This window comes from Perissodus microlepis, chromosome 17, assembly GCF_051167445.1.
Source record: "Perissodus microlepis isolate ML-2025 ecotype Zambia chromosome 17, ASM5116744v1, whole genome shotgun sequence".
Classification (NCBI taxonomy): Eukaryota; Metazoa; Chordata; class Actinopteri; order Cichliformes; family Cichlidae; genus Perissodus; species Perissodus microlepis.
The window spans coordinates 14,621,668-14,636,894 of NC_140477.1; the positions used below are offsets into that span (position 1 = coordinate 14,621,668).

General features: G+C 39.7%; 1 protein-coding gene across 10 annotated transcripts in view; it reads right to left on the bottom strand.

Moving 5' to 3' along the window:
- Positions 1-13,082, bottom strand: part of magi2a (membrane associated guanylate kinase, WW and PDZ domain containing 2a) — a 257,866-nt gene extending 244,784 nt beyond the window's left edge. For 3 of the 10 annotated variants that reach the window (XM_084909992.1, XM_084909991.1, XM_084909990.1), the window contains exon 1: positions 12,595-13,079. In XM_084909992.1, the coding sequence (XP_084766118.1) occupies positions 12,595-12,895 (301 nt within the window). In that variant the 5' untranslated portion in view covers positions 12,896-13,079. Of the gene's footprint in view, positions 1-12,594 lie in introns of all 10 variants that reach the window. The other 7 variants (XM_084910000.1, XM_084909998.1, XM_084909995.1 and 4 more) reach the window with 4 other exon arrangements.
- Positions 13,083-15,227: the final 2,145 nt, after the last annotated feature.

Here is a 15,227-nt window from a genome sequence, read left to right on the forward strand (position 1 = left end):
GTAGGACATGCCAAAATACCTCACTTAGGAGACACCCAGAAGGCATCCTGATCAGATGCCAGAACCACTTAAACCGGCTCCCTCCATAAATCACCACATTACCATGGTTGAGGGTTTGTGCACTAGTGATCCCAAGAGCAGTTTGTTCCTTGTAGGCACAGGAGTGTTCAGGATACAGTTATCAGGGCCCCATTCGGGAGTTAGACTTGGGATGTGGCTTGAGGAAAAACAGACCAGGCTCCAGGCCTGGGCAAAGCCAAAAGAAGCCACATGGGCCCAACCACCAGTGGGCCCACCACCTGCAGGAGGCACCATAGGGGGTTTGGTGCCTTGTGGATTTGGCAGCCAGAGCAGAGACCCTAACAGTCTGATCCCTGGTTCCCAAGACGGGCAACATGGAACATGAAATGTCACCTCTCCCATTATTGTAATTTTTAGTAAAACAGGATAAATCAAGAGCTGCAAATAATTTTGACATGCCACTGGCATTTCTCTGATCATGGTAAATGATGGCTGCTCAGTTTGCTTATTTGTCTTTAAGGTCAGCATCACTTCAAATATCAGACTGAATATCAGATATTAACATTGCATTTTTGTGATACTTTGAGGATTCATCTAAAGCCATTAGTTTTTACAGAGTCCAATACTTTGGCTTTTTACCAAATACCTGCAAAACCAATTACATTCCCATCATCCTCACCTGCACTGTCCATTGACAAAATCATATTATTCAGTGTGTTAAACTGCACTGTCACTGTGACCTCTTAAATAGTTTCCTGCACTCTCACACGAGTTAAAGGGAAAATAAGAATTTTACTTTCACAGAGACAGCTTCACGCATTCTTCTATAAATCAAGTTAACTGTAATTCAATAACACAAAGACACAAATGCACACAAAAACACCAGTGTACTCTGGTATCCAAATTTAAATAATGCACAGCACCACATATGAACACTATACACACACAAGTGTTTACAGCCTACTCATTGCTCAGTCCTTGGAATTCTTCAGCTCGCCACAACAGATGGTTGATGTTGAGAAGGAGGGAAAGACAGTCATGTGTGCGCACGTGCGTGCGTGTTTGTGAGAGTTTGTGAGTATGTTATCCTTATCATTACCTGTCTCTAGAGGTGAGCCTGGCAGTCAGACAGTGTAACAGAGGCAACAACAACAACAGCATCTCTCCACCAAGCTTCTGTCAAGCATGATTGGACAGGATGTGGTAAGTGGTGCTAAGGCTCCAGGGAGACACACATATATAGACACACACATAGACACAAACACATAAACACACACAGTGGAGGATAGCAGGTCTTTATGTGTGCATGTGATGTGTCTGTTTGTGTATCACACTGTCTGTGTTGAACTTGCTGGTGCTACTTTACACTCTCAGTGGGGTCTCTGACAACAAGACAGATGAGTCTGACTGCACTGACAATCATTACCACCTTCCAACAACAGTGTGTGTCTCTGACTCAACACAACTTCTCAGGGATTGCCCAGCCCCATCTTTCAAAAGCCCAACAGACCTGCCACCAGTCCAAAGTCATCATCACTCACATCACTCATTCCATTGGCTGGGTATGCACCATTGACTTGATAGTGTCATAACATACCACTTTTCCCTTGAGCTATTGAATAGCCTGCATGGTGCCATGTTATAGACTGTTCTTTGGTATGGATTTCCATGCTTGAGATACAAGTCTGCAAAACATTTTTATCTTAACCTACAGTTTCTGCTGAGACCTGCTCTTTTTGTATGAATCTGCTTAGCTGTCAGCTATGCAGCATGCACAGCTATATGTATAGTTGAAGACAGTGACTCAACTATTGCAGGAGCAGTCCTAATAATGGAAGTCAATATGCAACCAAAGACTTGTAAATAAAATTGGAAGGTTCAGAAAAAAAATGACATGCCAAGATTTTAATGAACGAGCGTATCTTTTAATTTATGAATCTCTATTAAATTAGCCTCTCTGGCTTCACGCTGTCAGTCAGAAACAAATCATCTTTGCTGATGCAGAGTAAAAAGCAGATTGCAACAATTCAGAAACTGAGGCTGAATCCACGTTTCGTGTCCTGCTAGACACGAACCAAACTGCCGCCACAGCTGTTACCCAATTTCAACCATTATTACACTGCAAATAGAGGCAAGACTGGGTGTTGAGCAGAAGAGACACTGTGAAAGCGCAGGACCTCAGTGCATGAACAGAAACACAGACACATTAGGAGGATTATGTGACAGTAATGTCCAAGAAATGGAGGGATTGCTTCATCTCTATAGCTAAAGACCTCAGTCAGACAAATGTTGATGCTCGAGGAAAGTGTGACTTATTACACTTTTAGTGTTTCTGTAGACATATTTTTTCAACGTAAGTTAAAATAGTTTTAATAAAGGGCATGATATGCTAAATAGCAAAGCAATCATGTTCGTTATGCTAATTAGCCATACGCAGCTGTGGTGTTAACATGTGACCCAAACATAGTAGCCTTGTAAACGCAGTTGAAAAAATATCCTGGTAAAAAAAGAACTCAAAAGCTAACAAATAATGCACTTTATTTTTGTACAAATAAAGTCTATTTATTCAAAACTACAGTGCCTGAAAAATATGCAGTCACAGAGTGAGCAGTTAAGCTGCTGCTGCTGCTGCTCTGCTAGCATAATGCCACCCCTCCTGTGTAGATAAAAATCCCAGACTTTACTACCAAAGATTCAAAAAAATCCTCAGGCAGACAACCTCGGAAGCCAGTTTTGGTTTGGTTAAAATGTCAACACTAAAGCCATGAAAAATTTTAGGGTAATCCCAGGGAGGTTCCAGCGTTAGGAAAACTCTACCCCCCCCCTCCAAGCCAAATCTGAGAAAAATATGTTTTTTCCTTGCAAGCGCTTGAAGCATGAAGGGTTTGTCATTTAAAGAAATTTGTCACATTAGCATAACCCTTTCTACTCTCTCTACCCTCTTTGCCCCAGTATTTCCCAAGCTGCTAGCTTTCTTTAACTCCCAAATTGCCCTAGCAATAGGTTAAAGGGTGGCTTTTAGGGCACATACAGGCCCAACACTACTCTTATACTACAATAAATACTTGGTGTTGCAGTTTTTGTTTTTTATTTGATCTGTAACATTCATACATAATTCCCAAAAAGTTAATCAGTGGCGGCAGTAATGAGACAAAGTTTGAGGCTCAACTTGAGCAAGAAGATGAGACTGCTTGTTGTTTTTCTAATGTCTAAAATGAACTTTGAATTATAGAAGTTCACATTTAAAATCAGAGACTCGTCAAAGCCAGTTGTGCCCAATCCTGTGGGAACTCAGGTCTGCTACAACTTTGGCAAAAGCATATTGAAAGTGACATGTATTAAAAGTGCTGGGCTGACAGACTGACCAGCACTGCTGTCTCTATAGAACCATGGCTGCTGCCATTTCTGACTTGCTAAAGCTCCCCAAGCTCAGGTTGCTGTAATGACTTTCACTGCCACCAGCTAACACAAAGTGGACACCCAGCTAGCAGACTTGATTGGCTTCAGCTTACCTAAAAACGCTCCTACCTGCACCCCCAACACCACTAAGCGAAGCTCAATCAGCATACGGTTCTCAGTCACGCTGGAGTACAGCCACAGTAAGTGTGTTCTCACTGTAGAGGCAGTGAAAGATACAGTGACAGGCTCCATAGCTGGCTGCATTAATCCTTGGTGGAAGCTGAAATAGGAAACTGAACTGGGACATTTGAGTGTGCAGGAAGGATAGAGTAAAAGCAGCAGTAGATGTGATATAAAGCTAATTTACCTTGATGCTTCAGGAGGAGCATTTATGATTTTATTTTCATGCAGATTTCCCACTCATGACAGCTCTTTTTGCCCATGGATGTGACTGCTTAGAAACCATTCTGCATGCTTAGCATATACCTGACTCCTCGCTAAGAAGCAAATAGCAAAAGACGTACTGAAATAGGTTAACATAATTGTGACAGAAACTACAGCGTGGGGGATGAGAAGCCCGACAATGTGTTAATTTCTGCTTATCAGAACACTTGCCTAGAGTTGCATCAACAGCATCTGCCACTTTGTGTTAATTCTGCGAATTTAAAGTATTAACATCCTGCCCCTTGTTCTCACACAGAGCTTTGCATAGGCGAATCCCTCATCACCACAGCTAGCTGTTTCAGCATGCATCACTGCTATGTTTTCCTCTTACTTAATGTGTACACAAATCACCAATCTTAATAGGGATCAGGAGAAGTGTTAAAAGAGAAACAACAAGCTGATAAGCTGCAAGCAAAAATTCCAACATGTATTGCACATTTCAAAAATCAAATTCCAGTTGCTCAAGGCATCGCAAGTCTCCCAACCCTGTTATTAACTCCTGACAGTTATTAACTCATTAGTCTTCCTAATATCAAGGTGCATCTTCCGGGGACAGACATGGGTGTTCATTCAGTGACTTAGCTGTACTGTAAACAGCCAGCATACTCGTTCCTTTTCTTCTGTAAACTTCATGGTGAACAATTGAATGCAACATAATGAATGTCTGAACCCAGGAGAGACTCTGAAAATGTGCATCATTATTCTTTACTAGCATCTAATCCACAGGGTCCACAACAGCCACATGATGTAGTCTTAATGCCACTCTTACATTATCCATAATGTTCTGCTCTAAGCACAATTCATCATTTCTCTGGGAATGTAACTTTTCTCTAATATTCTTCTTTGTGTTTTGCAGACATCCTAATTATGTCCTACAGGGCACACCTAATTGCTGATGGCAAACTAATCTAATCCTCACCTCAGAGACTAATAAAAGCCCTGCTATAGTGTGTGTGTGTGTGTGTGTGTGTGTGTGTGTGTGTGTGTGTGTGTGTGTGTGTGTGTGAGTGAGAGAGAGAGAGAGAGAAAAAAAAGGATAATACCCAAGGATTTCAGTTGACATGAAAAATTAAAGACGCATTACATTATGTAGGAAATTAAGTACTTAAACTCATAAACAGTACTCATGTTCGCCAAAAGAATCAAGATCCACATTTTTAATTACAGAGAAGAACACAGTAAAAGCTAACAATCCAGACAAGACATCCCAAGAGAAAGAGAGAACACCTTTAGAGTTGTGGCATTAGTGAAGCAGCGGAACACTGCAAAAGAGAACTTGATGTATTATTCAGAAAGGCCATGGACATCTTTTGGAGATCAACCATGCATGTAAGCCAGTCATTGACCCTGTTCCGTGACTGGAGGCAGAAAGAAGCTAAACAAAGCACAGCTTATTACTGTTTTATTGGAATGTAGCGGCCTCATTGTAAAACAATGAGGTGGCTACATTGCATTAAAGTACTTTAATTACTGGCAGTATGTCTACTTCAACTTGCTCTTCGTTTTAAAGCATACAATAAAAGTTACATTTAAGGGTGTAAAAGCCAATCAATTAATGGCAGTGCATAGTGTTTACCTGCTGTAATGCCTTAGTTGTAATACTGTGTTACTTATTTCCAATAATTCAAAGATAGTGTGAGAAGGTGTGGAACGATTTTAACAACTGTTCTTTAAAAAAAAAAAATTAAAAATCATTACAAAGGTTTTTTGTTTCTCTGGCACCAAATGGGAAATAATTACATAACAAAAGAGAATTCAACACGAAAACAAAAAAATTCATTATCAGTATCAGTGTCAGCCAAAGAGGCTTGTTTTTAGTTGAGCTTAAGGACAGGTACACAATTTCAAAATTGTTTTTCAAGACCACAGAGTCTTGACTAGTCACAGTAGTGTTATCAGTTCAAAATATTCAGTGTAACAGATGCCACTGTGCTGTCAATGTTTGGAGCTGTTTTGATAAAAAAAAAATAGGTAGTGCTAGGTTATTCGCTAACGCTAGATTGCTTGGTTTTTGAGTTGCATCCATAAACTGTACTGATTCATCATACTGACAGAGTTCATCTAATTAGCTACAGGATTGTGCAAAATTATTGAGCCACCTCTCATTTTTTTATATTTAGCTAGGAAAATTGTGCAACATGTGCAAACATACAGTAAATGCAGTATATAAGGCAACATAGCTTGTCTAAGAGGTCAGGCTTTCTTTTAATTTCTTCAAGTAGTCTTCAGTAATAGTTCGCCAGGCCCCTTGAAAGACATTCAAAGCTCATCTTTGGATGGTGGCTGCCTTTAGATGATCCCATACTGCTAAAGTAATGTTGAGGTCAGAGCTCGGGAGGCCAGTCCATGATTGATAGGGGTTCATTGTATGTTTCTCTAGTGTTTGGAATTATTGTCATGCTGAAAAATGAAGCTGTTGCCAGTCAGATGCCTTCTAGATGTTATTGCATGGCGGATCAAAATCTGACGGTATTTTTCTGCATTTATAATTCCTTAAATTTTGACAAGATCACCAACAACACTGACCGAAATGCAGCCCCAAAGCGTAACAGAGCTTTACAGATGCCTGTAAGCACACACTGTTGTACCTCTCTCCTGATCTCCTCTGTAGATGCTGAAGATGATTTGAACCACAAATTTCATAATTTGGATTCATCACTCCATAATACCTGTTGCCACTGATTTTCAGTGCAGATCTTGAATAATTTGGCATATCTCAGCCCTTTTTCCCCAGTTTCCTCTCCCCTAATAATGGTTTCTTGACAGTCACTCTTCTATTGAGACCGTATCTGATGAGGCTTCAGCAAACCACAGATGGATCAAATAAAAGGTGAGATGTATGCAGGTTTTAATGGCTTAAACAAAAAAAAAAAAGAGTCCTCTGAAAATTGTAATATACAAACACTGGACTAAAAAATTCAGTGAAAGACCAGCTGATGTCCAAAGAGATATCTTGAAAGATCATCAATGAAATCTGGGGACTGTTCCCGCAACAGTTTCTTTCTGACATCTTAGTTTAACACTTTTCCACAGGAGTGTAACTAACAGACTAATAACACATTGGATTTTCCCTTGCCAAAACCAAACCACAACTTTGACGCAACGTCCAAAAACCTGGATGGTCCATAACATTTTAGACATAATGCTCCAAAATGCACCAACGGCACACAGTAAAGAGGTCCAACTTAACACCTGTCATTTAACTACAGTATCTAAGTGGAAGAGCTATAATACAAGCCCCACTCATGGGTCTAACATGAGTCTGATCCACTTTTGGAGCTAGCTTTATGCGGCACCTAGAGGGACTGCAATTTTTTAGCACTTCCGCTCTGGCTTCACTTTTCAGCTTCTGAGATTGCCCCTTGTTCAAAACCTCAAATACCAAGAGTTTCTCTCTGTGAGCAAAGGTTTTGTTTACAGCTGGGTTTGAGCAAAACCTTCAGCTACCCTCAAGTACACTGCAAAAACAAACAACGCTCAGAATTTCAAAGCTTATTCTACCCGCCCATTATTATGGGATGTTGCTCATCCTTGAATCATATTTGGGTTTATAAATGCAAATTTCTTTGTAAAAAAACAACTAATAAATAAATAAAAACACACTATAATGAATGAGAACCCAATAAGTAATCTGTCAAGCATTTCTGAATGTGAGGTGCACACTACATTAAGAACAAGGACATCAGAGAAAAAGCTCTGTTTACAGTGTAAACCTGGCAGGTGTGCCTAGAAGCAGATCATCTCCTGCTCTATGCTATATGTAAGAAAGGAACACTTTAGGCAATGTCTCACACTTATTCTACTCATAACCGGGATGGATCTTGTGTTAACTTTTTGATCAACTGATACATTATTTAGTCTAATGGAAACCCCTTCAAATTTCCCAGAGTCCAGCTTTAAAATTTGCCCGAGTCAGTGAAAATCCAGAGGCATTTGGGACGCTCTGCAGCGCGTCTAAATTAGTTGTCTCTCTGTTGGCTCTGCGATAGACTGGCAACCTATCCAGGAATGGATGGAATAAAGAATTTGTAAACAGACACATTTACACGTCTTTAACACTTTTATCTGAGGATAAGATCTACACACTGAAGCACTAAAGCCTGCAAGTTCAGGTGAAAATCTCAAAACACTAAATTGGTAAGTAGTCCCTTTTCATGTACTGTTGTCATAGAAACATTGTTACCATGAGGCGCCACAGACTAAGACAAATCTTCTCAAAGTTAAATGTGTTTAGCAGCTTAAAAAGAGGGAGAGAGAAAGAGGCAGAGAAGAAATGTTTCTGTAATACTTAATATAAAGGCCACAATCTCAGATCACACACACACAAAAGCTAGTCCTGATTTGCCACATTTATCTAAATAAAAAGAAGGTTGCGTTTATGATTACAAGTCTTATATAATAAACTCTAGACCCTAGAGGAAAGCTGGCTCTGAGATTAATAAACGTACGCTACAGTGGAGCTTGAATGTTCATAATGCCTTTAGATTTTTTTTTATATTTCTGCATAAAACATTATCAGCTGTAATGAATGGAAATGACACATGTGAGGGTCAAGAAGATTTTGGTCACTCTTGCCTGTCACCTTTTGAGAATTTTCCTGCGCTCCTTACACAATCTATTCCATTTTGGGACATTGCTGGTTTTCCTTACATGAACTGCTTGCTTCAGTTCCAAAACATTTCTATTCGATTAAAGTCCGAATTAGGTCGTTCCAAAACATTCTTTTTTACTATTCTTTTGCAGCACAACCTGTGTACTGAGGGTAGCTGTCTTCCTGCATGACCCACTTTGTCTTAAGATTCATTTCATGGATTGGTGTCCTGACATTTCATCTTAGTATGGTATTTAGTGGTGTCTTCCAAATTGATGGTTCCATCAATGGCAGGGGGGTTCAAAACAGGTCTTAAACCATGACATTACCACCAACGCGGGATGCAGTTCAGATGTCTTCACCTGTCACAGAATGAAGAGTTATTGTACAGCTTTACAGAGAACAGTAGGAATGATTTCCTTAAGCATTCTTTATGGCAGCGAGGTTGAATCAGTCTGAGGGAGAAGGAGCTCCCGTTGCCTCACAAGTGTGGAGTGGGTGTCATGGGTTGTTCATGATGGAGAGCAGTTTGTTCAGTGACCTGGTGTCCCTAACTGACTCAAACGCCTCCAAATTTGACCAATGATGCTTCCAGCCTGGCGGATTAGTTAGTTGATTGAAAGTAGTGTGAAGCAGGGCACTTTGGAAGTGTTCACACTTCTAAAGTAGTAAGTGCGCAGATATAAGCTCACAATATTTACCTTGTCCTTTATTCCATTTCTAAACTTCTTAAGTTTTTTTTCAAGCTGCTCGACCTCCTCTGATGTGCATGCCTACAAAGTAGGTTTTGAAAATGACAAGAGTGCATAAATTTAACTAAGTTATTTTCTCGGTTATAATTAGAGTACCATCTGGAAACTATGTACTGACATTTTTGTTTTTGTTTATGCGATACCACTTGTCATATTTGCTCAATCCAGCATGAAAGTTGAATGTAAACAGTATTTTCTTCATTTTTGTGACCTGGTAAAAAGTATTACACATTTTTTTTTTGCATTATTGTGAAATATAAAATATATACATATCACTGCTTTAACTTATTTTCTGTATTTTAGACATTTTTTGACAAATCAGTTCAAAATGAAAGAAGCTCAGTGAAGCTTTTATCCTTAATAGCTTTTATCTTTAATGTTCAAACATGACCTCAGATTTCAAAGTGTGAAAAAAAATGCTGGAAGTTGGCCAACAGACCAAAATGCTAAAGTTTTACAACAACAAAAAAAGAAGAAGAAAGACGAAGAATAAATCCCAGCGCTTAGAGCCAGTGGGGATGTCAGGCCTGGTTGAAACCCTGAGGTTCTTGTCCCATGCTTTCAGTTCCTTTCTGCAAAAGTTCTATTTTAGCCTGAAAAACATTGTTTGAACAGCCTTATGGGTTGTCCATGTGACCTTTTCTTAAACTGCAGCCAGGACTCCTTCATGACCTTCTAGAGTACTCCTCACCTCCCTTTTGGACTTTTCTTTATTGGTTAGACATTCCTGGAGAGGACATTATTATTCTTGTATTTTCTTAGTTTGGACATAATGTCAAACTTATGCACAAGTTCAATAAAGAAGTTCTGTATTCGCTCATTCCTTGCCACTTTTTCAGGCCGTCCAACACAATTCTGTCCTCATCACTCTGAGAGCCAATCAGAACCTCCTCAGTGCGCCTTAAATCTCAGTGCTCTTCTACCATTCAGCCTTTCAGACTTTCATTCATGCAAGCCAGAACCTCTCCCTCTCCATCTCATCCTGGCCAAGGAGAGATCTTCATCCAAGTCTCCACCCGCTTCATCTCCATCACCACCAGTGTCTAGATTCTGACTGAACACACCTCACTCCAAGCTCATTCTAAAATTTACAGTTAGATCTTGATGTACAGATACGTTTGTAATACTGAATCATTTCCTCAATGACTAAACGACCAGCTGACCTCTTTTCTGTCTCTCATCTGTTTAATACTACTTTAATTAATATCTATGCACAAATACAGACATTTCTAGAGTTCACCAACTTTCAAGCAGCACGTGATAAACAAACAACTAACCATAAAGATAAAAAAAACTTTCATTACGCAGTCATATTACCATATAACATCAGAACAAGTGGACTGAACTGTGCTCTCTGACTCGCTCTGCTCAATAAAGAATCTACTGAGACAGATTATAGGAGTTTATGTGCGTCTGCTTGAAAGTGAAAATATTTATTATTGAGCACACAGCTGCAAGGGCACTGCAAAAGCCTGTTTTTCCCTCCAAAATATTTACTTAATGTACATATCAATCATAATGAAAAAGAGCTCAACACTGTAAACAACCGATCGCGCAAACACGAGCACAGCTATGGGAAAATATCAATCACTTGGAAATTGCTGGAGGATATAAATATTTCATGAAAAAAAAGTTAACATTTTAATTTGGTATAGGCTTGGCTGCATTTTGAATAAATCCCTGGGGTGACGATGAACACACACACACTGATACACTTATGCAAGCACACAAGCTAAGACTTTGATCCAAAGCTTCTTACAGGGTTTCGCTGATTTTTCACCCCAAAATGAGATCCCACAGATCCCGGTCCCGGCGCACAACACAAGACACGGAGAGTCATTAGCTGTCGAGATCAAAACCACAGACAGCCAGAGGAGTGTGTCCGTGACATAAGAGCTGCACATCCGGAGGACAAAGCTGACAAGAATGAGATGAGTCTGAACCAGGGACAAGTTAGGAAATTCTTTTTGACTTGTGCTCTTTTTAAAATGTGTGTTCTGGCTACTCCATATACTGCAAAACCAAACATTTCTTCAACAAACTATATAGCCTCTGGACCACATAATCACAGCCTCGTGTGTATCCAGCACAGCTACTACACTCACTTAAGCAATCCACAGCACTTCCCACGTAAAAAAAAAGAAAAAAAAAGAAGCCCGTAGTAATCCTGTGCAGGGGGGCTTTTGCTGTTTCATTGCACCGAATACCAAGCTAACGGTGACCTTATCATACTTTATGATATTTTTCATTTTCTGTGACACAACTATAATGTTGAAATAGGGACTCTGGGATTTGCTCTAATATTTATAAAATATCCCTTCCAAATCCAATTTAGTCCACTCAGTGAAGCACAAATTGGATAATAAATATTGCACAGTTAAATGTGTGCTCTGAAGAAAAAAAACAAGAGAAAAATTATATGTAATTCAAAGGTTCAACTGAAAATATAGTGCAATTTTCTTTTATTTAAGAATCTGGCAAGAATGCATTAAACGCAAAAATGACCAGTTCTCTTCATTTATGATCATCTCCGCAACTCCATGTAGGCGTCCATAAATGGCCAGCAAAATTACCCCAAAAGTGACACAATCCTAACAGCTTGCTATTACAGAAAAACTGACTAAAACTTATCAAAGTCAGTCCTGATTAATTTTCTGTCAATTAAATAATTGCTTATTTTTCTTCCTCTTTTTTGTTTTTAAATCAGGACATAAAATGTCTCAGTAATTTAGATTTCTAATTATAAGAAAGATCATGTATGACTGTAATATTCTGCTGAAATAAATATGTGTGCAAGGCTCAATCCAATTTAATCTGATCCAGCATCTCACATAATCCACTGTTTATATCTGTGGTATCATGCCGAATATATTGGATTAATACTTTGTTACACTACTGCAAGTACAGCATGCCTAAAGTAATCCATATCTGTAGCTAGTAGCTGGGTTCAAGGCTGAAGGAGTTGGCGCAATACTTGTAAATGACTTCTTATGAATTATGAATAACACTGGAATGTGTTTTCTGACTGCCACAACTGTAACACACCCCCTAACTCGGACGAGTGCCAAACACATCAGGAGCACACCACGACCAACACAAAAACACGCCACAAACACCTCTTAGAGAATCGCTTCTATACGCCTAATAAGTGTAGCAACAAAATAACGGCATAATTATAATATATATGTGGCAAGTATGTGACTTATTTGCATGGTTTGCTGTAAGTATGGAGCCTTAGGGGTAAGCGCATCAGTTTTGGGAAACAATAGGTGCTGTCAAAAGAGAAAAGCGCGTTCAGGGGGGGGGGAAGCTAACGGTTTTCAAAAAAGAACCGAAAGAAAAACTGCGACATGCGAGAAAGTTGCGCCGAAAGCTTACAAACCTCACCTTGTTTGACACACTTGAGTCGGAGGGGGTCTTTGCTGTGCTTGACCACAGCATGGACGTCTCTGGTGGTGAGTCCAGCCACAGGGGTATCATTGACTTCCAGCAGGAGTTCATCCTGGAAGAGTTTGCCGCTATGGCAGACCGCTCCGCCCGGGAGAAGCTCGCCGATAACCGGGAACTGTCCATTCTCTGCGCCGCCCTTCAACTCCAGCCCCAGTTCCCCCTCCTCATTCCTGCAAAGGACACTCTCGTGGACTTTGTTTGTCCAGTGGTTCTTCTTCTTCTTCAGGGTCTTGGACATGGCTCGAAGAAAGGGAAAATCACATGAGTGCGGCTGTGGAAGAAGTTTTGTCGCTCTCAGAAGTGCCTCAGTGTCACAGCAGCACTGTAAAGTGATCGGTTTCAGTGGTAAACGCCAGCTGTATCCATGTCCTCGCACACACTCACGCGCACAGCAGCTGGATCATCAGCCTGCCTTTGCAATAACTGAGAGCTGCCGAACTTGTGCCGCCTTCAGGGGATATTTTAAAAATCGGAACTCACATGATCGCAGTTTATGCAAACACCATCGCGAACAAGAAAAACGCAGTTTAGGAGAATTTACACTATGAGAGTAAATGATTGTAAGAAACACTACATACACTTAAAATTTGATTTAAAAAAACAAAACATCTGTGTAGATAATGATTAGGACCTGCTCCTGGAGAAATATAGGTGGTTTTGTGTGGTGATGTAAGAAGTTATATTATTAATTAAAAAGTTTGGCATTCTTGTTTTCTATTGTAGGACATTAACCAGTAAAATGTAGAAAACAAGACTCAAACCAATTGCAATCTGACTGCATCTACCAGCAGAAATGCAATAATATGCAGTGAGATATCGTACTTGTTCTTAATGATAAAACTAGATTATACTTTGTTATTATTTCACTTTAAAAACGTTGCTGACATGTGCAATAGAAACACGTCATCTTATTAAATAAATCAATGAGGCAAATCAGTTTTTAAAAACATTATTTGATCGTTGTAAAACCTGTAAAACCTTGCATTCCGCACATTCCAAAAAGGAAGTTCATCTTGAGCGCCAAGAAGAAAGCGCTTAAAACTTCTCAACTTCGAAATGCACAACATTACCAGTGTCATTTGAAAGCGACATCCAGCTTTGACCAACCCAACTGACCCGGAAGTGAAAGCTGAAGAAGGAGGAGGAGAGAGACAAGGGTTTTCCCAAAATCCAGCTTTCCACGAAAAAAAAAAGAAAAAAGAAAAAGGAAAGAGGGGGAGGCAGAGCAGCGGTATTTCCACTGGCATGGCAGCAAAGGAGCTATAATAACAGGGGGTTTCAAACCACAAATATGTCTCTTCTGTTTGACACTTGTTTACAGACACTTCTAATACTACAGTTTTAAAATAAATGCGAAGTATCTGCCACAGTGTAGCCGGTGAGACCATAACTATAACTTTAAAGATGTGATCAGCTGAGTCTACTCAAATTTCTTTTTGCCTCCCCCAGCATCATTGCGATTCCTTTCTCCTTAAACATGACTCTGCTTCAATTAAAGTCTCCTTCTGGTTTGACAAGAAGCTTTGAGGGTCACTTCAGTGTGTTACTTGAATTGAAGCCCCAACCACATTTTTTTTAACATTATTTCCAGGGGAAGTTGAAGGCAAGATTGTATTTACTTGAACAGCCTCGAGGTCTTGTGTGACGTTTATATTACGGAGCATTTTCAAAGGCTGCAAGTATTTATCAGCTGAGAATTCCTCCTCTATATTGATACTCAGATTTCAGAATCATTTGTTCCCTCTAACGGCATTTATGATCCGCTCGCTTAGTTGGTTTGTTGTAGGCCTAATAGTGCTGTCATGCACCAGAAAAAAAATGGCTCTTAAGTGAAAATCCCCTTGTGTTTATCTCCGACTAGAGGAAAGGGACATAAAGCAAATGGAGAATTGGCTGACTATAATCCGTCTTCAAACAAGTGTGTGTTGTGGGTCTCTCCGTCACAGCACTGACATCCTCCAGTCTGCTTGGTGATGAAGCCTTTTCTCACGTAGTTACTGATCCCATTCTCAGTAATGATAGTTTGCCGTTTTGCTGCCACAACTGTATAGATATGCAAAGATAATTGCTATTCTACAATGCAGAGTTATCAGTCATTCTTAATCCTTTTCAAAGCCTTAAAAATAGCATTTTTTCCCCATAAGGAAGCATTCCAGTAATGACGTGAGATAAGTGCCCTGTTTTAAACACAAAACGGCTTCCTCTTGTGTCATGATGTCATTTATTCCACCCAGTTCAAGGAAAGGTTGTTTTTAAGACTTTTTTTTAATTCATTCATTCAATTAACTGTTCAATAATGTTTTCTCCATATTGCCACTACATGTAAAATACCAGTAAAAGCTGGTGGAGATATTGATACTGACAGCAAAGGACTCGATCATTAAAATGTTGTGTAAGAAATTTTAATTGTTATTAAAAAAATTAATTAAAAAAAGAATACCCTGGTAGCTGGAGGTGGATACTGAGTCAGGGCAGCGTTACAGTGCATGGTGTCCGCTGCATCAATCTGGTAGTCTGGGGAAAGAAGATGAGCCAAATCTGGCAATAACTACAATAACTGTATGGGAGTG